Source organism: Cheilinus undulatus, linkage group 9 (genome assembly GCF_018320785.1).
Source record: "Cheilinus undulatus linkage group 9, ASM1832078v1, whole genome shotgun sequence".
Taxonomy (NCBI): Eukaryota; Metazoa; Chordata; class Actinopteri; order Labriformes; family Labridae; genus Cheilinus; species Cheilinus undulatus.
In genome coordinates this window covers 14,346,763-14,371,366 of record NC_054873.1, presented here as the reverse complement: position 1 = coordinate 14,371,366, position 24,604 = coordinate 14,346,763, and the positions used below count along the sequence as shown (strand labels likewise).

The 24,604-nt window shown below is 40.2% G+C and overlaps 3 protein-coding genes across 3 annotated transcripts; all 3 read right to left on the bottom strand.

The window, feature by feature from the left end:
• Window positions 1–4,877: 4,877 nt before the first annotated feature.
• Window positions 4,878–10,563, bottom strand: LOC121515422. The gene is made up of 2 exons (XM_041796181.1): window positions 10,430–10,563; window positions 4,878–8,006 (listed from the first exon to the last, which is right to left on the bottom strand). Exons 1-2 carry the CDS (start codon window positions 10,522–10,524, stop codon window positions 6,749–6,751), a joined length of 1,353 nt encoding a protein of 450 aa, XP_041652115.1. The 5' UTR covers window positions 10,525–10,563; the 3' UTR covers window positions 4,878–6,748.
• Window positions 10,564–14,675: 4,112 nt separating this feature from the next.
• Window positions 14,676–17,952, bottom strand: LOC121515530. The gene is made up of 2 exons (XM_041796348.1): window positions 17,875–17,952; window positions 14,676–15,860 (listed from the first exon to the last, which is right to left on the bottom strand). Exon 2 carries the CDS (start codon window positions 15,768–15,770, stop codon window positions 14,742–14,744), a length of 1,029 nt encoding a protein of 342 aa, XP_041652282.1. The 5' UTR covers window positions 15,771–15,860; window positions 17,875–17,952; the 3' UTR covers window positions 14,676–14,741.
• A 3,993-nt stretch (window positions 17,953–21,945) lies between these two features.
• On the bottom strand, window positions 21,946–24,285 carry LOC121515526. The gene is made up of 2 exons (XM_041796341.1): window positions 24,252–24,285; window positions 21,946–23,359 (listed from the first exon to the last, which is right to left on the bottom strand). The coding sequence occupies exons 1-2, from the start codon at window positions 24,257–24,259 to the stop codon at window positions 22,165–22,167; spliced, it is 1,203 nt and encodes a 400-aa protein (XP_041652275.1). The 5' UTR covers window positions 24,260–24,285; the 3' UTR covers window positions 21,946–22,164.
• Window positions 24,286–24,604: the final 319 nt, after the last annotated feature.

Genomic DNA, 24,604 nt, shown 5'->3' with positions numbered 1-24,604 from the left:
ACTTTGCTTGCAAAAAGTGAATGTTTAAATGATTAATGAATAAAGGAAAGTAAATTTGTATCTCTCAAGAGTTCAAATATACTGAAAGGTTTTTAAAATTTAAGAGTTAGAGAAAAATGACCTTACTGACACTTTCACTAAGGTTATTTTTAAGATTAAACTTCCTCTTTTCAGTAGGAAGCGGCATATTTGGTTGACAAGCAATAAGCAGTGGTTCCCACTTTCACTTCAGTTTTCTGATATTTACAGTGTTATAGCCATTTAAATTATGTATTTTTATGCTTCAGGATCGCATTAGCCAATGCTTAACGACCTTGACCTTTGACCTCAAAACCGAATCAGTTTAATCCTTGAGTCTTCTCACATTTGTGCAAAGTTTGAGGAAAATCCCTCAATGCATTCAAGAAAGGATATTTTGTCCACCATGTTCACTTCTGGCAGAAAGAGAGTTGGTGAAAAAACACATCCTTTACCAGCCTAAATACAAATAAGCTGCAGCGCTGTGTAAAATGTGAATAAAACCAATTGCAATGATTTGCAAATCTTATAAACCCATATTTCATTCACAATAGAACATAAAAAACATATCAGATGTTTAAACAGAGACATTTCACCATGCCATGAAAAATATTAGCTCATTTTGAATTATGTGGCAGCAACATATCTCAAAAAAGAAGGGACACCACAACAAAAGGCTGGAAAAGTAACAAAAGAACTAAAGAAAAACAGCTGGAGCAGCATTTGCAACTAAATAGGTTAAATTTGCAACAGGTCAGTAGCATGCCTGGGTATAAAAGGAGCATTTTAAATGGAGGGAAGTCTTTCAGAAGTAAAGATGGCCGAGGTTCATCATTCTGCAAAAGCTACAAGATGAAGAAAAATTTCAAAAAAGTATTCCTCAGTATAAGATCATGAAAACTTTGAGTATTTCTTTGAATACAGCATGGGCTCAGGTATATTTCCTGACATGATGGTCTTTTAATACAGATTATCCAGAAACACTGTCTTCTCTGGGCCAAAGCTCATTTGAAATGGAGTGAAGCAAAATGGAAAACTGTTCTGTGGTCAGAAATCAAAATCTGAATTTTTTTTTTTTTTGTGGAAGCCACAGATGCTGTGTCCTGCAGACCGTCTAGCACACAGCTCAAAAGCCTGCACCTCTGATAGTATGGGGTTGCATTAGTGCATATGGCATGGGCAGCTTGCACATCTGGAAAGACATTATCAAAGCTGAAAGGGGAAGGCCTTGCATAATTGTTCCCATTTTCTTGTTTTATTGCAATCATTGAATTCTGATTTAAATACACAATGCTCCAACTTTTTTGGAATTGGGGTTGCATTAATCTTGAGGGTTATAATTTGGTAGATCTGTTAAAGTGGACAAGGAGACAGTGTAGTAATGCCGATTTATACCAAAATATCCCAGAGCCAAATTGTCTTCCAAGCTCAGCGCCACATGAACATGTGTCCAGATGTAGCATCTGTGTGAAAGCCTCGATCTTTGACCATCCTCTGGCATGTAGGGAAAAACAAAGGTCTTATGGAATCAGGGATAGAGTTTGTCTTTTGTTGTGTCTGTCATGTAGATCTGCAGCAGTTTTGCTCACGGCTGGATCAGAAAGAACTTCAGTGAGTTCTTAAAGAGTTTAAAAAATTCCTTCCAGAGTGATTTAGACTCTAATCTTCACAAAAATTATCCCTGCAGAATAAAACCTGCAAACTATGATGACTATCCAGCCCCCTTGATGGTATTTGCTTTTATATTTAAGACACTGAGTGGAAGGCTGTGTTTCATGACCATGTGAGGACTGAAGCACACAAAGCAAAAGGACAGAGAAAGAAAAACAAGCCTCTGATGATTTGTTTATTCTTGACAGAATTTTCTATTAGCAGACCAGTTTCTCTGATCTAATCTGTAAAGGTGTCTGCTGCTTTCTTATCTTTCCAGTGCCAGACAATTTTAAGACCTTTTCTTCTCAATACAGATCCATCACCTCTGAAAACACAGCTTTAGATTCTTCAGCTACATTAGGAGCTGATTAATCCAAGCGACAGGTTAAAAACTGGGTGATTTAGATGTTTTCCCTTCATGTTGTGACTTACATACTCTCCAAATCTGTATTCACCCTAAATAACTTTATGGGAGTGGTATAAAAGTCAGAGAGTGGGGATCTTAGGGTCTATAAAATACAATGTAAATGTGCATGAAGGAGACTCCCACACACATGATCAAACACTTCCATAAATCCAATGAGACCTTAAAAACTCTTCTCCTCAATTAAACCCTTAAACTCATGTCTTGTCATCAAAACGACACGTTAATGTGTTTTTCCATGAAGTCTGCCATGATTTAAAGTGCTCTATAATAAACCCTACATTATGCAAATCTGCAGCTGAAGACAAGTTAATGCCTTAAGTATTTGATCTATTACTCTCTACATAGTATGATAGAAATATGACGGTAAAAGAAAACGAAAGCTGCTCAACAGCATTACTAAATGAACGACTGCGTTAGGTAACTGTCATCCTGGATCACATGACCAGCGCCCCAGTGACAAAAGGCCCTGGTGTGGACCCCAAGCTGTCGCCCTTTTCTTTCTCTTTTGGGGTCTTGCAGACGATGCCACAAGGTTGCCTGCTGATAAGAGATTTATTTTTGCAAAGAGGGGCTGGCATTGGTTTACTCAGTAAGCTTGCGTCTGCTCAAACTTCTGCTCAGCATCAGAGGTTTGATATGTGGTGTTGGTCTAACCTCGGATTATTGGCCCAAGTGACAGGGCGCACGTTGTTTATGATAATGAAGATTTATGTTATGCTGCAGATGCGTTTAGGTAGAGAATAAAAGGAACACAACCTTAACAGAGAAGAGTTACACAAGGATGCAAAAGATGAAGTAAAGTCATTGAACAAATGCACATTTGTTATCATTCAGGGCTTCAATATGAGAATGCAAAACTGGAATTTATGCAAAAACAGTGGCTGGTGGCACTAATCTCCCTCTCTGCCTATCATGCAGACACAGGCACCTCCACATAGCACAGCTCATATGAAGTGGCTTCCACTCCTGTGTCAGCTGACAGGACATGTTTCCTCAGGAGGCCACTTATCGTGCTGGTCTTGACTTTCCAAACAACACGGCGAGGAGGCAGATATGAACTGGCAGTAACGTGAGCTGCTGTACCATAGTTTCTATGAGCAGATTCTTTAAGTTGCATAGCTATTTTGTAAACTGCTTCAGTGTTATAGATCTGTTGCTGATTGGTGTGCTGATTGGTGTGTTTGTACACTTTGCAAAACTACTCAAGCTCTGTCAGGTTGCACATGGATCAGGTGTGCACAGTCCTTTTGAAGTCCAGCCACAATTTCTCTATTGGATCGAGGTCTGGGCTTTGACTCAGCCACTCCAGAGCATTCACTTTGCCACATTTTACCCTCTACCTTTACAAGCCTTCCAGTGCATCACAGTGGGGATGGTGTGTTTGTGGTGATGTGCAGTGTTTGGTGTCTGCCAAACATAGCGTCTGCATGGCCAGGCACTTGATACCAGAGCCAAATGTCCCGCTTGGGGATCACCTCACTGGGTAAGTGAAAAACAATGGGGCAGTGGTATTTCACCAGTGGCTGAGGCCTCCTAGCTATTCTACACCTCGAACAAAAGATGGTGCTAAATCACTTATTCTGTGCCTTCAAATAGAGCCTCTTCTATGGCAGCCTAGAAGGACAAAACAGCTGCTCTTGCCACACTCGCTGTGGCCGGTAGCGTCGGGAACAGAGCAGTGGCCTAAAGTGCCATGGGACGACGCATCCACGGGTGTTGGCCGGTGTAAGTCTGCTCATAGAAAATAATGGAGCTGATCGTACTGATGCGCTTCAGACAGCACCAGTGTGTTTTGGGCTTTCGTCTCATTTTACTCACAGAAAAAAAAGGTAGTCAATAGTCATAGCTATAGTCTATAGAATTAACACTGCCAGCATGGCGTTACATCATAAAACACAGCATGCTAGCACCTGTCATGTTGAGTGTTTTGGCTTTACTTTTGTACAGTGGGCGGAGATGGAGACACTTTTGTCCATTCTTCTGTCAGGATTTGTGACTTCCTTCCTGTCATGACACATCAAAAAAATGCCCCACTGAGTCAAAATGAGTCATATTTGTGATATTTTTAGGCTCCCACAGCATGATCTTCATGGACACTGCAAAGAAATATTCCTCTGCAACATTACAATTTGTGTGGCACATCTTCACAGCTGTCCCCTGAGTCAATGCACAATGAAAAACAGTAAGGCTTTTTTATGGTAAAATATATTTCTTTGTGCCTTCTCTGTTCCTTGTCAGTGAATTTTGTCTTTTGGAGATCTGCTGGGAGCCACAATAGTTCCCTTATGACAGCTATGATAGCTTCTCAATGACACAATAGTGACATAACTGCATTTCAGTAAGAAAAATAGTTTCATTTGAGCCAGCTCCCAGTTGTCATTACGCTTCTCCTGAACAGAGAGTGGTAACCGCACTCAGACAGAGCCGCTCCATAGGAAGTGGCATCTAAGTGCTACGATGAAAGAAATGTCAGTGATTCACCCACAACTCTAGGATCACAAATGATCTCAAACTGTGCACAGCTTCTGAACCAGATGAAAACCTGCTAACTTTTTTACCTACAGAGTGTATGTGATATTTTTCTAAAGGGTAAATGGGCTGCGCATCACAGCAAGAATTAGAGCTGATTGTAGCAGCCGGATGGAAGAAAAAAGGCCACTTTGACAAGCCACCTGTGAAGCCGTCGGCTGCTGAACATTTGATCTTGAAAAGAAAACCAGTTAAATAATAACAAACCAAGTGATTTGCTTGGGTTGAACATTTTATTAGCCCAGCAAGTCATTTTTTCCTTCTGCTGTTTTTCTTTCATGTCTCCATACTGAGCCCCATGGTGGAGGAATGCTTTAATTAACTCTATTGAAATTCATAACATGCCGTAGAGTAACAGTACCTGCTATGAGGGACTTTGTGAAAGTCAATCTAGAAAAGTATATGATTCCCCGAGCCTAGGACACACACGTGAGAAAAAGCTATTTATGTTGCTCTGATAAGAATGCCCTTATAGAAGACATTAATGTTGAAATATTTTCCAGCATATATATAATAAGCATGCAGATGCACTTATATTGTGTAATGTGGAAAAGAAATAGCATTTAGATTCGCATGAAAGTCATTCCTGAGGATTAGACTGATTGTTCTCTTTATGTCGCTGCTTCTGTTAGCAATTACCCCACCACGCTACACTTCCAACATGCATGCACACAACATGATTACATGGCAGTGAGGAACTTTTTTTCCCCCATGCATGTGCGCTCAATCCATCCTAATTGAGTTCTAATTGAACTGCAGCGCTAAGAGGACATTTCCACCTCTCATCAGGCACGGTGAGAACTGAATGTGCACAGTGTGACCCAGGCATCACCCCCAGTGACATGCGATCTCAGAGTTGGTGATATTCCCAGCAGTGTCTTTTTACTGTTTGTTAGGATTTGTTGCCACAGACCCCTCGGGCAACAGTGTCATGTCTCTGTTTCATATCCTGAATCCCGTTACTGGGTGTCGTAAAGGACAGCAAATATTGATTCTTCTTTTGTGGTACATGGCGGTGCACGCATCTCCAGCAGGTCTTTGTTTCTGATAAGGTGGCATCAGTGGGAAAGGGCAACAAAATTTTGTCAAAAGAGCAGCAGATAAGAGAATCTTATACCTCAGGCTGTCCTAAGCCCCAGACTGGACACATATTAAAACATTATATAACAGGTTAGATTTATGATACCTCTGCCCCACTTTAGAGAAAAGGGACTTAATGAGAAAGTGAACCCAAAGGCATCTGTGTGGATCATGTAAACTTAAAGAAATGCGTGTAATATTGCCTGGAAAATCATTCTCTGAATGCAACTGTAGAAGTTTCTCAGTAGTAAAATGTAAGAATGTGTACCAAATCAGCTCCATCGTTTATCAGCCTGGCTCATTATCAAGGTCATTATTGCAGTGTATTCAAACACAGACGTTAATATGACTAAATCAAAAAATGTGGGAAAATTGATTGAATTGAAAATGAGAAAATTTGTAAAAAGTAAAACGAATAAGGGCCTCAGATGGTTGCTTTCAGCAGTAACTGGAGTTTAGAACAGCAATCTCATTACTCATCATCCTGAGTGGACAAATTTCCTCACAGTGCAAACAAAGTTTTTCAGCTCTGCACCTGTTAGTTTCACTCCCCCCTGAATGACCTATCAAAAAACAAGAAGAAGTGGGACGTTTGATGTAAGCTCCAAACAAAAACCAGGGAAAGATATGGACCTGATTTTGTGTTTTTGGAGATACAGTTTCTGGATTTAGAGCTCTAAAAGGCTTCTAATTTTTTCATGATTCTTTTGGTGATATAATTTTAAGCTTATAATATTAAGCTTGAAGAACTATGAGGCCCTGAACACTCACAGATGTGATTGAGACCATGATGGGACCTCTTCTCCAAATCTCAAGGATGTCGACTACACAGTTGATTTTGTTGAACCTTTTGATTGAAGTCCTTCCTAACCTGTTGTCATTTCTGTTGGTACTTAGAGGAGCAACCAAGGAAACCAGAAGTCAACTTTGCTTGCAACAAAAAATGCTAGTGAGATTAAAGTTATGGGCACCAGAGCAAAAAGTGTCCCCTGTGTAAACAGGCTGTTGTAGCACTGACTCATTAATTGCACATTAACACTATTATTCCCATTTGTTCTTACTCAGCTGCTGGGAGACATACTGACAGAAACACACCCTTCCTTCCAGGTGACCAGAGGAGCTGGGCTGAGGAAAGGGGAAGTGTCTTTTAGCGAGGCTGCAGGTGTATCCTGATGAGAAGAACATCAGAGCTCTCTGAAACATCTCTTCTGCCTGATCAGGAAATGTTTCTGCAAACTCCTGTTTGCAGCTGTCCAGAGAAACATACACCAGATAGATTTTTGAGTTGGACCTACATCCCATCAACACCTTGTCCTCATGGAGCAACAGGTTTGCTTTTCCTACAGCTTTATTCATCTCCTTAAGAATATATTTCTCATCATCCATCTTCCAGAGACCAAGCTGAATAATAAACCCAACTGGAATACAGTAGAGGCTTGAAAGTGTTAACACCCAAATTCCAACAGGTAATGTGTTTACTTTTTGGGGCAAAAATTTACCAACATTGAATATGATGGTCACATACATACATAATGCTACTAGGAGTAAGAAAGATCCTACACCAGCGATGTAAATGACGACTCTAATCCAGAGTGGGCGGAGCCAAACTTTGTCTTCAGAGACTCTGTTGATGATCCTCACAGCCTCTCTGTACTTGTCGTGGTCCTCAATGATCAGACGCAGTTGGTCCGGCACCTCCATGTCACTGAACTGACCAGAGTCCCATTTGTAGAGTTCCTCATCGTTAACAGCAGTCAAAGGCTGCAGGACCTTCCCGTTGTAGATGGAGGGAGGCTGGAAGGGAACCACAGTGGAGCTTTGGAGCTGCTGGTTGGGGGTGCACAGCACCTTGAGCAGCTTGTTCTTGAAGTCTGGGTCGTTGGCCTCCAGGTAGGTGAGGTGGCAGAGGTGGAGAGGAATAGAGACTCCAGGCTCCAGCAGCACCGGGACAATGGGCTTCCTCTCCAGACAGTCTCTGAACAGAGACATGTTGGCCTCCAGGAGACACCAGCGGCTCCTCACAAACTCTGGACTGAGGACCAGCAGGACCTTCTGGCTCTCCTGGATGCAGTCGGACATGTTCTCCAACACGGTGCGTCCCGGAGTGAAGTCACGCTCGTGGTAGCAGACCTGCAGGCCGCAGGACTCCAGCTGTTCAATGAGGGAGTGGGTCCACTGGTAGTCAGTGCTGCTGTAGCTGATGAAGACGTGGTAACTCTCACCATCTCTCAGAGTGGGAAGATCAGAGCTGGATGGAGACAGACTGCTGTTTATTGGCTCCATCGGCGACAAAGAATAACTAATGTGAGAAAAAAACTTAATTTTAGAAGTAAATTAGGCAGAGGAATTCTACTTTCAGCTCCCTCTTTACTGGGAATCACTAACTGATTTCTATGCTGTTTATTTACTGCGCTGTTTATTTTTAGGCCTTATTTTTTAGGCTGGGTGTTATAAATGTACAATTACAAGTGTTCTTGTAATTGTTTTGGTTCATCTCTCTCTCTTCAAAGTCTCTATATGTCGTCAGAAGGCATATGACCATTTATCATTATGTTGCTTTTACATTTTTAAAACAAATTTCACAAACTAAATAGAAATGATAACATGGACAAAGGAGAAAAAGTTTGAAGAAAATCCCTACAAGCATTCTAGATATATGATCACAAGAAGGGGCAATCAGATCATTAGGAGTGCTCAGTTCCTCATCAAACTGTGGCATGCAAAGTTCCTTGCAAGTGCGCATTCCTCCTGCTAAACCACTGATTTCATGAAAAACAGGATATAATTTAAGGCTAAACATTAAGAGCCATTTTTAGCCCCATTATAACAACAAATCTTTGAATGCAGGATCTGTTATACATGTTGTACCATCACTACCTTTCCCACTGTAAGTCATGAGTCCTCTTACCTTGTCCGTCATTGACTACTGAGGTTTTTTCTGCCAGTTATTGCAGAAGAGATTAAAATCAAGGGATTTAAAGTAAAATTAAGGTATTGACTTTTATGTGGGTCAAATTTCTAAATTCTAATGGGGCACCTAGTCTGGTTATAATTATTGTAGGGATGCTAAGGTGAAATTTAGGGGTGTCCCAGCAGTCCAAAAAGGGTCTAAATTGCAAAAAATGCTTGAGTTTGAGTTGAATCCCTTAATTAAGTCTAAACATTTCACAAGACTAGCCTGGAAAGCAAAGGATCACCACAAGGCCTGATGACCTTGATGTTTGACCCATGACCTCCATAAATTTATCAGATCATCCTTGAGTCATAATGAAGATTTTGGCAAAGTTTAAAGAAAATTTCACAGAGTGCTCTTTAGATATTATGTTGAGAAGAATGGACAGACAGATGGATAGACAACCTAAAACATAATGCGTGCAGCCACGCCTGTTACACAAAGCATTAAAGCTCATCCTCTTCTATTTAAGGGGGTCCTTTAATTTTAGAACAGTCTGCATTCTTTGAAGCAACAAAAGATAAATTTGGCTATAAAAATATTTGTCCATCATGGCCTCAGTTTTAGATTAACCATGTTTTCTGCTGACTTTCATGGCCCCTCCCTGCATGTGAAGTTCCCCCAGAAAGCTTCCCCCTTTATAACCCCCCCCCCATAGGCAGCCTTTAAAGGAGCCCGACATGATCAGACAAATTCAACTAATTGGATAGATATTTGTAACTCTCGTATGTATATTCAACTAAAAAACTTACTAAATGTCTGCATTTTGAGTAAATTTGAGCTTATATACTCACCTGGAGGCCGCCATGTTTTGGTCCGCACTGGTAGTGTGACGTCACTTGGCCACAGCGCTCCTCGCCGTAAACATAAACGCAGTAAACGTTTCAGACTTGCTGCATGTTTTGCTGCTTGTGTCTGCTACAACATGCACCATAACTTTAATACCAGGCACGGGTTTGCTGCATGTTGGCTTTGTCTCCCTGCTGTCATTCCTCTTAAGTTTTACCTCAATAAGCCTCCCTACAAGTGACTTTATTCACTTGTGTATAGTGGAACTGTTACAACTTTTTAAAATGCAAGCATTATAAACAAATAAAGGGAGTTTCTCCAAAGACATGCTAAAGCAGACATTTACAATGAAAAGTGCAAACCATAAATGTTTTCGTATTGTGTTTATCTTTGCTCATGGCATAGCAACAGTGAGGAGTACTGTGGCCAAGTGATGTCACACTGCAAGTGCGGACCAAAACATGGCGGCCTACTGGTGAGTATATAAGCTCAAATTTACCCAATCTGCAGATATCTAGTGAGTTCTTCATTTCAATATAAATATGAGAGATACATATATCTATTCAATAAGGTGAATTTTTCTGATCATGCAGGGTTCATTTTAAATCCTCTAGCTTTACCAGCCGAGCTTAGCAGTTGCCCACAGAGTGATTGGACCTTTAATAACTTCTGTCATAGCCAACAAGTCAAGATGACAAAAGTGAATCCATATGAAACTATGAATCTAGTGCACTGAGTAGATAGCTGTGACAACATTAGTAAAATATAGAAAGCATGACATTACATATCTAAATGTTGTTATTTTTGCTATGCATCTATTATGCAAGTACTAGCAACAAAATAAAGTATAAATTAGGTAAATATGAGACAATACAATTGTTTGCTAAGCTTTAGCAAAATAAATTATGAAATTCAATTAAACTTAGAAAAAAATGTGTACATATAAATTCGGAAGCATGTAAACAGCATTAAACACTCACAGATGTTGCTTTCCAAAGGATGCACACAAGAAGTTGTCGTGGTTTGGATATGGAGAGCCACACAGATGCCACCATGCTTTTTCTTTGTTTCCCATTTAAAACACAAGTTGTCTGACTGATATGTTGTTACTATAATTCAATTTACCAATAAAACAAAAACTCTTTAACTGAATATTACAAACAAAATGCTTTATTGATTTCATTTCTGAAAAATATCCAAAATCTAAACATGAGTAAAGTTAAATCCCTTCGATTTTCTGTGTCCCATCAACTCAACGCAGTTCAAAGTAATCAGCAAGCGCCTCTCTGTGACTGGACTGAGACAGTAAAGTAAATACAAAGGGAAAATGACTCCAAAACACGTACGCCTCTTGCTTTTTTAACTGTATTAGAAGAACAAAGGTGGCATTTGAATGCACTCTGCAAGCATAAAAGCAAATTTCACTGAAACACAAAGTACAGAGTAATGTTCATTCCTACCTGTCCATGGTGCAGCTGATTTAAAGAAATGCCAAGAAGAGAAACCACAGAGTTGTGCAAGAAATGAAAGTAAACACAGCAGGAAGAAGCAGGAAACACTTCCCCAAACTTACAGTTAAAGAGACAGATTCAGCTCTCTTGTCTGAGCTGTTTTAATCACAGAAAGAGGAACTGTGACTCTGTCTGGCTCATATAAATCTGGACAAACATGCTGATTAGGTGATTTTAATCAGATGTGACCATAAAAGGACTGTGGAAAGTTGTAGTATGAACTGGTAATGGGTCTAGCGCGTAACACTTAAAACGATATGAACCACCTTTCATAATGAAGAGAGAAAAGTATGAAAAATCTCCTATTTTCACTCTTATCTGACCAGTGGCCAAGATAAATATTGTTAGAGACAAACTCCATCAGAAATGGAGAGGGCTTGAAAGTAAACACAAACAGGGACAGGCCTGGTTCTAGAGTGCTTAGGTTGAGGGGGCATTAGAGTAAATTAAAGGTTAAGGTAAAAGTGGGCCAAAAAAACAATCTTGGCTCAAATGTACACTTTTTCAAACATTTTAATGCGTTTTATGTGGTTGGCACTATTTTGCAATGCGAGGTTCGGCTACCGGGCACGTGCTCTGGGTCTGAGGGCTTCTACAGAGGAAACAACAAGAAGCTATTCAAAAATTAACGAGAGCATCTGTTGTCAGGAGTGGGACTTCACAACACTCCTTCAGGACATTAATGATCCAGGATAGCGGCTCACCAGCACCTGCAGCCTGCATCACTCCCCATCCAGAGTTCCCTGCCTCGCTACATGGCATTGTTTTACGGACCTTCTTCAAATTTCCAGGTATAAATTGGAGAAACCTCCCCCAATCAGAAGAGCTGAATAGAACTGGGATAGGACATGGTGGAACTAAAAGGTGAGAGCATTTTGAAAATGTGTAAATGTATGTAACTGAAGGCTAGAGCTTCTAAGTATGCACCCTTTGTCATGCTATGAAATGAAAAGGATGGGAAAGGATAAACTGGGCAATCAGAAACGCTGGCTGAGAGGGAAAAGTTTGGTGAATGTGTCGCTTGGTCTTGGTGCTATGTGACGAAGCCGCTCTGTCACAATCATCCAAGTCAATCTATGGCTGTGGCTTTATTATTCTAATCACTGATAAGTAGACAAGCAACAGTTTGTACAAAATGTATGAAATCATGTTCAGCAGTTAAAGTGGAAAACTGAACTGTTCAGATCCAAATAGTCTGACTGCAGCTTGTAGGCCAGGGTCGCCAGGTCTGCAGTTTTCCTGCAGGATTCGGCTGCTTTTTACATACTACATATTTTACTGCATATAGCTCATTTTGAATTTCAGCATTGTGCTTGGTTTTGGACTACTTCTTATCAGCCATTGGGCTGGTTTTCACTTAGACCTTGCAACCTTGCTTAGGGTTGCCACCTGTTCCTTGAAATACAGAATCGTCACGTATTTTGATGGTTTAATGCAGCGTCCCGTTTTGAGACAATACGGGACGCTATTTGTTCCGTGTTTTCGTCCCTCACTTCCTACTTTGCCAAAACCTTATTTCTTTGCCCACCTTGTTTTTTTTGTTTTTTTTGTAAAGCAATAATAACATGAATAAAGCTGATAGACCTGAAGTAAATAAAAATTTGTGCTGTGGCTTGACCAACAGACATGAAAGAATACATGAAGGTCCATCAATAGTCAATGTGACTGATACGTTGATGTTGTAAGAAAGAGGCGCTGGGCTAGACAACGCCTGGAAAGAAGACGATAAACATATTTGTACTGTATTTGTTTGTCTATCCAAATGTTGTGTTGAATGCTAGCTTGGTGCTAATGCTAATGGCAGGGACTCACCGGTTGCAATTTCTTGCTAACATGTTTCTCTATTCTCTATTCTTATCAGACATAATCATACGTAGACTGCTTGAGTGAAAGTATTATCTGGTTATAAGTGAAGAGCACAGCATTGAATACAGTGGTTATACAGTGGCTGTAAGAAGTATTCACCTCCTTGAATGTTTTACCCTTTTATTGATTTTATAAATCAATCTTGGTCAATGCAATTTGGCTTTTCTTTTTGTTTTATTTAAAGTAAAAATGAAAACAGATTTCTACAAAGTAACACCTATTAAAAAAATTATGTGTTGTAAAATAAGTGACTTCTTAAATGTTCACTCCCTTCAAGTCAGTATTTAGTAGAGGCTACTCTGGCTAAAGTCACAGCTCTGAGTCTGTGTGGGTGGGTTTTAAACAGGCTTGCACATCTGGACACTGCAATTTTACTCCATTTTTTGAAAATCTGCCCGTCAGGTTGCACAGCCCTTTTAAAGTCCATCCACCAATTCTCGATTGGATGGAGGTCTGGGCTTTGACTCGGGCACTCCAGAACATTTACCTTGATGTCTTTGTGTAGCTTTCACTGTGCTTTTGGGCATTGTCTTACTGAAAAATAAATATTCTCCCAAGCCGTAGTTCTCCTGCAGACAAGAATTATAATAGTTTGGGGTTTTTCACTTTCTTTCTTTTTTTTTTTTTTCTTTTGTATTCCGTTTTTACCTTTTGTTTGACATTTCAGTTTAATTCGACTCAGTTTTTCCTGCTGGGTTGCAAGTTTAGTTTAGTTTTTATTTTGCAAAAATGCTTCATTTTACTTAAGTTTGTAATATGTTTAGTGTTAGTTTCAGTTTTTCGGCAATATCGGATACCTGTCAGGGGCGAGACCCAAAAAGGGCTCATCACTTTGATTTCATTTATTCAATTTTTTATGTTTGTATGCAACTCTAAGCCAGATATTACCATTGTGTGAATTCTTCTCCAATCAAATCAGGGGTTTTTAGTCTCTCCAGGCTTGGGCATACATGTCAGGCATTATGCTGCTGTCAAAGACTAAGGAGATTTTGTCTTTACTTTTATTTATTTTAGTTAGTTTTAAGCACAGGATTTAGTTTTAGTTATATTTTTTAAAGCTTAGTTTTTATTTAGTTTCAGTTTACTAAAATGATTTTAAATTTTAGTTTTTGTTATTTAATTCAGTTAGTTATAGTTAACTATAATAACCTGCAGACTGAATAAGAATGTCCTCCAAGATTTTCCTATTTTTTGCAGCATTCATTTTACCCTCCACTTTTAGCTTTCCAGAGCAGGCTGCTGAGAAGCATCCCCACAGCATGATGCTGCCACCACTGTGCTTCACAGTGAGGATGGGGTGTCCGTGGTGATGTGTGTTTAATGTCCACCAAACATAGCGTCTTGTCTGGTGGCAAAGAAGCACCATTTTTGTCCCATCAAACCAAAGAACTTTCTTCCATTTGACCATGGAGTCTCCCACATGCCTTTTCTACAAACTCTAGTCAAGATTTAATCAGAGTTTTCTTTAACACTGGCTTTTTCTTTGCCACTATCCCATAAAGTGTTGACTGGTGAAGAACCTGGGCAACAGTTGTTGTCTGCAGAGTCTCTCCCATCTCAGCTCAGAGTAGTCTTAGGTGTCTTGGTGGCCTCTCTCACTAGTCTCCTTCTTGCATAGACAGACATGTTTCCTGTGATATTTCTCCTCTGAATGACTAAATGCACTTATTAACATGCATATTAATACATTCAAATAATATCTCATGCAGTCAAATAATGAAAAACAGAGTGGTGCATTTATATCAATGGCACATAAAAGAAACCTCAACTGATTGATGGAAAATAGTGGGAAATTTTGGTAAGGATGCCTTTATTTTTGTCAGAATAAAAGACAGAAAAATTGATTTTGAATTGAATTGTTACTCTTGGACCGCCGCTACCCCTGACTCATATTTTGCTGGTCTGCACAGAAGTGCTATTCCCATTTGTCCTTCGTCAGCTGCTGGGAGACATACTGACAGAAACACAGCCCTCCCTCCAGGTGACCAGAGGAGCTGGGCTGAGGAAAGGGGGAGTGTCTAGTAGCGAGGCTGCAGGTGAAACCTGATGAGAAGAACATCAGAGCTCTCTGAAACATCTCTTCTGCCTGATCAGGAAATGTTTCTGCAAACTCCTGTTTGCAACCGTCCAGAGAAACATACACCAGATAGATTTTTGAGTTGGACCTACATCCCATCAACACCTTGTCCTCATGGAGCAACAGGTTTGCTTTTCCTACAGCTTTACTCATCTCCCTTAAAATATATCGGTCATCATCCATCTTCCAGAGTCCAAGATGAATAATAAACCCAATTGGAATAAAGTAGAGACTAATTGTTGTTGTCCACCAAATGTCAAATATTCGTTTTGGTTGAAGACTGAATTCATCGACAGTTGCAGATTGCAAAATCAGACAAAAAGCAACAAAGAGTATGAAAAATGCTACACCAACGATGTAAATGACGACTCTAATCCAGAGTGGGCGGAGCCAAACTTTGTCTTCAGAGACTCTGTTGATGATCCTCACAGCCTCTCTGTACTTGTCGTGGTCCTCAATGATCAGACGTAGTTGGTCCGGCACCTCCAATTCACTGAACTGACCAGAGTCCCATTTGTAGAGTTCCTCATCATTAACAGCAGTCAAAGGCTGCAGGACCTTCCCATTGTAGATGGAGGGAGGCTGGAAGGGGACCACAGTGGAGCTTTGGAGCTGCTGGTTGGGAGTGCAGAGCACCTTGAGCAGCTTGTTCTTGAAGTCCGGGTCGTTGGCCTCCAGGTAGGTGAGGTGGCAGAGGTGGGAAGGAATAGAGACTCCAGGCTCCAGCAGCACCGGGACAATGGGCTTCCTCTCCAGACAGTCCCTGAACAGAGACATGTTGGCCTCCAGGAGACACCAGCGGCTCCTCACAAACTCTGGACTGAGGACCAGCAGGACCTTCTGGCTCTCCTGGATGCAGTCGGACATGTTCTCCAACACGGTGCGTCCTGGAGTGAAGTCACGTTCGTGATGAAGACGTGGTAACTCTCACCATCTCTTAGAGTGGGGATATCAGAGCTGTGAGGAGACAGTGGGACAACAGACCGTGCTCTTAATGTCTACAAGAAAAAATTATAATTGATAAGCTTTTACCCCTAGTTTACCCCCTTTGTCTGTTTTTGTAAACAGCCAGAAATGTTTGAGGCAATGTTAGTAGTACAATGGTTATTTCATATAAGTCGCCATTATTCATGAACATAGACATTTCTGTTCAAAATTCTACATTTGTACCGTTAAGTAGATTTATTTTAAAAAAAGCATACAGTCATGGACGCAAGTATTGACACCCCTGGAATTTTTCCATAATATACACCATTTCTCCCAGAAGTTGTTACAATTACAAATGTTTTTGGTATACACGTTTATTTCCTTTATGTGCATTGGAACAACACAAAAAAAAAACAGAAGAAAAAAGCCAAAATGACATAATTTTACACAACACTCAAAAAATGGGCCAGACAAGATTTCTGGCACCCTTTTAAAACTGTGGCTAAATCATTTTATTTCAAGCATGTGATGCTCATTTAAACTCACCTGTGGCAGTAACAGGTGCTGGAAATATAGACATCACACCTGAAGCCAGTTAAAATGTGTAAAGTTGACTCAGCCTTTGTGTTGTGTGCCTGTGTGTGTCACACCAAGCATGGAGAAGAGAAAGAAGAGCCCAGAATGGTCTGAGGGCTTAAGAAACAAAATTGTGGAAAAATATGAACAATCTCAAGGTTACAAGACCATCTCCAGAGATCCTGAAATTCCTTTGTCCACTGTGCGGAATACAATCAAGAAGTTTATAACCCATGGAACTGTGGCTTAATCACCCTGGACGTGGACGGAAGAGAAAAATTGACGAAAGAATGCAACGCAGGATAGTTGGAATGGTGGATAAACATCCTCAGTCATCCTTCTGGGAGAACATTTTGTGGACAGATGAGACTAAGGTAGAGCTTTTGGAAAAGCACATCATTCTACTAAACCTACAAAGAAAAGAACACAGTACCTACAGTCAAACATGGTGGTGGTTCAAGGATGTTTTGGGGTTGTCTTCTTGCCTATGGCACTGGGTGCTTTGACCGTGTCCAAGGGATCATGAAATCTGGAGACTATCAAAACATTTTGGGCCGCAATATAGGGCCTAGTGTCAGAAAAGTGGGAAATAAATGTGTATACCAAAAACATTTGTAACTGCAACAATTTCTGGGAGAAATGGTGTATTTTCTAGAAAAATTCCAGGGGTGCCAATGTTTTCATCTATGACTGTACATGTGATAAAGGACTGTATTACTTTTTAAATGACATGCATGTATAAAGAATAACATATATTCATTCATTAATCAGTCTGCTTCACATTTGCATGTTTTTATGACAAAAAATGATACATGGTTTTGAACAAACACAAATTAACTTGATCAGAAAATGACTTCATTCTGAGCAGCAAAGAACCGCAGTGTTACAAGAATTCTGAAAATGTAAATTTCCTTTTTGTTGTGTTATGACCAAGGTTAATAAGAAACTCTGGCCCTCACATTTAAAAACAAATTAATTAAAATACTGAGTCCCTTTCTTTCAACTTCCTGCATTCATATTACTAAAAACATTCTTTAAATATTCCTGCAAAAACTTTGCCATCATCATTTTTATCTAACCTAGGTAGCAAAGGTTTGCATTTGTTTTCAGTTATCAAAACATTTAAAGTCCAAAAAGTGTGTTGCGACTTAAATCTCTGCAGAATAATCAGTGCTCAGACAACTTATGGTGACCTTAAAAATCTGCTACCAGATAAGGCTTGTGGTCTAAAAAATAACATCAAAAATGTTTTTTTTATATTTGGAGTGATGACAGTCCATGATTGAAAATGTAGACGTGTAAACATAACAGATAAAACTACTAATGTTAACTGATACAGAAACTACCCTGGGTTAGCTCTTAAACATCCCTTTATATATCTCAAAATTACACAAATGATCCTGTTTGAAAGAAAGGTGCAGACTAAAAACACATCATGCATGCAATGTAAAGCTATGTGCCCTCATACCTGTCCATGATATCATAAAAACCAGGCAAACTTGTGAGTAGTGATCACACTGTGAGGAAAAAGTCAGAAATGAAAGTTGGAGCACTGAGGGTGTTGTCCAGTTTCTGCTTCCTGTGCTTTTTTTCAGATTCTTAAAGGGGCAGCAACAGCACTGATGTGAAAAGGGCTTATAAACACAAATAAAGTGCCTGTACCTTTATAGACACACGCACACTTTTAAAGGGGTGGCCAGTGCCACCCCTAAAATATGATTGGCCACCCCTGATGCCACCCCATAATTTCTACATGCCTTGAAGCTTCCGGCATCCATATTGCCGGCGAGATGTAACGAAGACGCTACAGGCACGCAGACATTGGACTCCAGCAGCAATACATTTTTAACTGTTTACATAAGGTAAGTGTAAGTTCTAAGCTTCTTTTTTGCCTTTGTCAGCTTTGTTGCAAAAATTTAATTTTGCTTGCATGCTAAACTTGCGTAGGATAATGTTAGCCTACTGTTTACTTCATTGGCTTTGGCTAAGTGACAGTGGTTGTGGTTGTAGTTGTTGTATTGGTATTAGTGAGTACACGAGTTTATGCACTGATCCGATAGCATTATGTTTAACTTTATATTTTGCTTTACCTAAATGAATCAATTCTTCTTTGCTGCCAGAAAACACAAAACAAGAACTAAGGACCAACTGCAGCAAGGTAAGGCAAGGTTTGGAGGCTTCATGACAACTATTTTCTGTATGTATTCGTTAAAAAAAAATAGCAGACTAGCGTTGTTGTATGGGACAAGAAGTGGCACAGGTCATTAAGAGTTGAATAACTTAAGAACCATAAATTGCAGCCTGTTACTTGTTTTTTTATTTGAAGCTAGCTGTTGAGCCGTCCCATTGACATTTTCTGTGCCTTTGAAGCCTTTACAGAAGATTTTCTAGTGAGCCTGGAACTCGGTGACCTGGCACGCCAGATGGATTTATTTCACACATCCATCTGGTGAACCACTCATAGATAGCGTTTGGGAAAGGGCAGAGCCTTTGAAAAAAAAACTCAGAGGGTGATCGGATGAGTTTTGTTTTTCACATCATTACGGGCCAATCAGAGCCACATTACACGTGATGTAGCCACTACCGAGCTGCGCCCCTACCGATGGAGTAAACTCTATGTCACGTGTTTTGTTGCTCTGATTGGCCCATAAAGATGTGACAGACAGAATGTTCATTCAATCATCCTTCAAGCTTTTTTTTCAAAGGCTCTGCCCTTTCCCAAACACTGTCTATGAGTGGTTTTCAAGATGGATATGTGAAAAAAAACCATCTGGTGTGTCAGGTTAGGGTGAAGTGCCTCTTTAAGGAAAATATTGTAGTCAGGATCACTGAATTGTGACATTGTTTTTTTTTTCTTCTTTGTTTTGTTTTTTTTTTTTCCATTCAGGGACAACAGAGATAAGAGGCATGTCCAAAAGAAAAGTACCATTGTTTGATATGAAAAGCTTCTTTTAAAAGAAAAACAAGTACCCAGTCAGAGCCCCAAGGTCAGGTGAGACCTAGTAGGTCAGAGGACGTCCGGGGACAGCACAAAGACTCACCATCAGCTCAGAGCACACTGATCAGTGGCCTGACTATTGTTTAAAGATGAAACTCACAGCACTAGATTTCTTGACACACCAGAGTTGGAGGCAAACAGATTGGGAAAACGCCTTAAAGCAAGTTAAATGGTTTTTAAATGGCGTTCACATTATGCTCCACAAGGGTAACTAACCTTTCAAATATTGCTCACATATTTGTTGTTTGAAGATTTTTTCTAAAGAAAAGTTATAAAGTGCAGGTTGTGTTATTTTGACTGTAACTATAATCTATTGCGCACTTACACAATTGCATTTATGTACGTCTAAAACTATAACCACCAAAACATTTTGTTATAAGTGTAGCACAAAGTAATTAAATTTTGTTATATGTGTTAGATATAGCTGTAAAACTGGGGACGAATTTGGTGAGGACAGCATGGAGAAGGCACCAGTGAGCCCCCGTCTCCTACCCCAAATAATACCTTTCCCAGTGCACCCAAAGATATGTTTAAGTGTTTCAGCGGTGCAGATATTTTGATTGGCTTATGTTGTCAGATGCAACTCCATGACTGGCAATGCCACTGTCTTGTAGGGGTAGGAATCACTAGTTGCCCCAGGATACGATATTCTCATGATTCTTTTAAACATTTTGCAATACAGTGAGTACTGCAATACAATATAATGCGATATATTGTGATCTATACCATTTTTTTAACTGTTTAGCTGATTTAGCATTAGTCTTGCCCTCATGTTTGTCGTATTTCTGCAGTATTTTTTTTTTCATGTAGCACGTCTTGTAAACCTCATGTGTCATGTCTATTTCATTCGTGTCCTGCTTGCATTCCTTATGTCCTTCCCCTGGTGCTGCCATGTTTGTTGTACTAACTTTCTCCTGTTCTGTGACTGTCACCACTGCCAACCTTGCTGGACAAACACCTGTCCAAACAGTTGATTTCACTTTTCCGTTATCATAGACTTCAGTTCATATTAGTAATTAATTTGAAACAATCGATACTAGGCGGATGAGACGATACGACACATCACCACAGAAAATATTGCGATACTATGCTGTATCGGTTTTTTTCTCCCACCCCTACTGTTTTGGGTGCTCATTCATTCACTCAGTCATTCTCAGCCCATGCAAATCATGTGGTCATTTGCAGTACAAAGTGTAATTTATCCTTGGTGTATGCAGAAAAAAAGAACACAGGGCATCAATGATGACAGGTTTCAGTCTATTTCATTATAACTATATGACAGCGGTTTGTGTGCAGCCATGGTAGGCACTGTGCAACACAGACACTATGAAGACCTCCCCTCTCGTCTCTCAGCCTCTATGACTACATTCACTTTGATGGGTGACTAACACACAGGGAATGTATAAGCTGAAGAGAGATGGAGCCACATGATGTCAAACCACCCAGAGAGCAGGGCAGAGTGGAAACATGGCAGCCTCCTGGTGAGTTTTCAACTTAAATTATCTCAAAATGCAGATTTTTAGCGTGTTTTTGTTAAGGATACATACATGAGACACAAATGTCAGTCCAATAAGATACATTTGTTTTAACATGGAGAGTTCCTTATTTAAAAAAAGATACTACAACATGAATGGAAGACTCATCCACCTGCTCTACATGACTTTTCAGCTCTCTGAGCTACAGGGTCACATTTATATTATGACAGGCATACAGAAAGTCAGAAAGGCTCATTCCACATGTAAACACTTCAGACCTCTTTATAATTAATTTTCAGCATGATGTGGTCTGACATTTCTCTCTCCTGTGTTCATATGAGACTACGTATACTTTTTTTCTTCATATTGCTCCTTTAAAATAAAAACTGTCAATGAAAACAAGATATTTACAGGGCCATCCCTGGCCAAAGGGAGGCCCTAAGCAGTCTCTAGTATATAGGTCTCCTGCATTGCATGATACGGATTCATGATACCCCCTGCTTCACAGACCATCGTTGCCCTGGTATACTCACTCAACATTACAACAATTAAAACGATTTGTTGTTTAGCCAGAGACAATGAGATATTAAAAAAGAAACACTGAGTAATAATTAAGTCTTTTCCTTAAAATAAAATAAACCTAAATCAGCTTATCTTGGCGCTCAGCCCCCTCACACACACACACACACCCCTGCATCCCATCGTTTCCTCAGTCACACACAGCAACTCATCCGTCTTGCTGCTTTCTCTCCCTCACTGTATGGCTACTTTAGTGTTCTCATCAGCTGTGTTTCTTTTAGTAAATCACCTTGAAAATATACTTCATCATTATTTGTTTTCACCTTCAATCGGATTCAAAAGCTGGTCTGCACAAAGGTGTTCCATGTTTATTAATTTACCATTAGAAGAAGCGTAGGAACTTTAAAGAGATTTATCATAAAGGGCTGCCCATGGCCAAAATGAGGCCCTAAGCAGACTCTGGTATAAAGCCCTCCTGCTTTGCATTTATCATCAATTTGCAAACCAAAATGCATTTATTAACATGCACATAAGCAAATTAGACAAAATCACTCTTGTTTTTAAAAAATGAAATACTGAGTTCATTTAGATCAATGACCTATAAGAGTAACCTCAACTGATGCGTTAAAAATAATGAAAGATAAACAGAAAAATCGATTGCTGATGATGCCTTTACATATGTCACAATGATTGCTTTCGAATTGAATTATTACTCTTTAAATGCCACTAGCACTGACTCAGCAATTGCTGGTCCACACAGGAAGTATTATTCCCATTTGTCCTTCCTCAGCTGCTGGGAGACATACTGACAGAAACAGAGCCCTCCCTCCAGGTGACCAGAGGAGCTGGGCTGAGGAAAGGGGGAGTGTCTTTTAGCGAGGCTGCAGGTGAAACCTGATGAGAAGAACATCAGAGCTCTCTGAAACATCTCTTCTGCTTTTTCAGGAAATGTGTCTGCAATCTCTTGTTTGCAACAAATCAAAGAAACATACACCAGATAGATTTTTGAGTTGGACCTACATCCCATCAACACCTTGTCCTCATGGAGCAACAGGTTTGCTTTTCCTACAGCTTTATGCAGCTCGCTCAGAATATATTTCTCATCATCCATCTTCCAGAGTCCAAGCTGAATAATAAACCCCAGTAAAACACAAGAAAGACTTAAAACCATAAAAATCCAAACAATATAGACATATTCAAAGTAAAACATAAACACTGGAGATATTTCCATCACATACCAATAAAATGCTACTAAGAGGATGAAAAATGCTACACCAGCGATGTAAATGATGACTCTAATCCAGAGTGGGCGGAGCCAAACTTTGTCTTCAGAGACTCTGTTGATGATCCTCACAGCCTCTCTGTACTTGTCGTGGTCCTCAATGATCAGACGTAGTTGGTCTGGCACCTCCAATTCACTGAACTGACCAGAGTCCCATTTGTAGAGTTCCTCGTCATTAACAGCAGTCAAAGGCTGCAGAACCTTCCCGTTGTAGATGGAGGGAGGCTGGAAGGGGACCACAGTGGAGCTTTGGAGTTGCTGGTTGGGGGTGCAGAGCACCTTGAGCAGCTTGTTCTTGAAGTCCGGGTTGTTGGCCTCCACATAGGTGAGGTGGCAGAGGTGGAGAGGAACAGAGACTCCAGGCCCCAGCAGCACCGGGACGATGGGCTTCCTCTCCAGACAGTCCCTGAACAGAGACATGTTGGCCTCCAGGAGACACCAGCGGCTCCTCACAAACTCTGGACTGAGGACCAGCAGGACCTTCTGGCTCTCCTGGATGCAGTCGGACATGTTCTCCAACACGCTGCGTCCTGGAGTGAAGTCACGCTCGTGGTAGCAGACCTGCAGGCCGTAGGACTCCAGCTGTTCAATGAGGTAGTGGGTCCACTGGTAGTCAGTGCTGCTGTAGCTGATGAAGACGTGGTAACTCTCACCATCTCTCAGAGTGGGAGGAACATAGCTGTGAGGAGACAGTGGGACAACAGGCCGTGCTCTTAATCTTTACATGACAATGATAATCATAATCATTAACAAGCCCCCCACCCCAAGTTTACTTTGTTTGAAGGAATGTGGACCTGGATGAGGGATTCAAGGGAAACCAGGACATTTTTATGTGCAGGTTTGTCAAGAATGAGTAAGGGCTTGAATTTGATGCAAGCTGCAACTGAAAGACATTGTAGAGAGATGAACAAACAAACACCAAGTAGCTTGATGAGCAAGCATGCCATTTTTGGTAACAAAGAGCCCCAGTATTACAACATTGTGGAAAATTTCATTTCCTCGTGTTTTGACTGACCCAAATAAAAACTCCTGCACCAGCATTAAAAAACCACACTGAGGGTAAAATAATGAGTCAGTTTCTTTCAACTTCTTAGTACTAAACATGAATTCAAGGAGCAGAAAGAATCCATAATAGTCCTTTTCTGTTATCAGATTTATTAACTAACTAAATGACACCTAGGTAGTAAAGGTTTATATCTGTTTTCAGTTAAAACAGCATTCAGTGTCTAAAATCTGTGATGTCACATCAATCTCTGCAGAATAATTAATATTCAAACAACTACTTGCTGACATTAAAATCTGTTAACAGACCTGATAAGGTTCATGGCCAAGTCAATACAAGTTTAGGCATCAGACATGTTGTTACTGATCACAGAGAGTAATGAGAGTCTGTGATAGATCTAAACATTACAGATAAAACTACTGATGTTAACTGATACAGACACAGTTGTTGTACAGCTCGAGCCTGCTTCTAAACATTCTTTTACCCATCATAAAAATACACAACTATAAAAATGCTCATGAAGGAAAAGCAAATGATAAATGTAATACAAAGCTATAAACATCCATACCTGTCCATGACAAAAATCAGGTAAACATGTAGGAAGAGGTCACACTAAGTGGAATAGTCAAAACTGAAAGTTAGAGCAGTGAGGATGATTTCCACTTTTTTCTGCTTCCTGTGATTTTCTAGTCTTAAAGGGGCAGGGACAGCACTGATGAAATAAGGGCAAAAACACCTTTAAGCCTCTCAGTTGGTTTTGTTAAACCAACATTAAAGCACAGAGCCTGGTCATGTGTTGAAGTGTGTCATCAGTAGATATTCTCATTGAATGTACTCAGGTATTTGTAGTTTGGCTACGTACTGTAGCTATTTCAGCGAATGATTTTTTTAAAATCACATTTTTTGCCTTTAATTCAACTG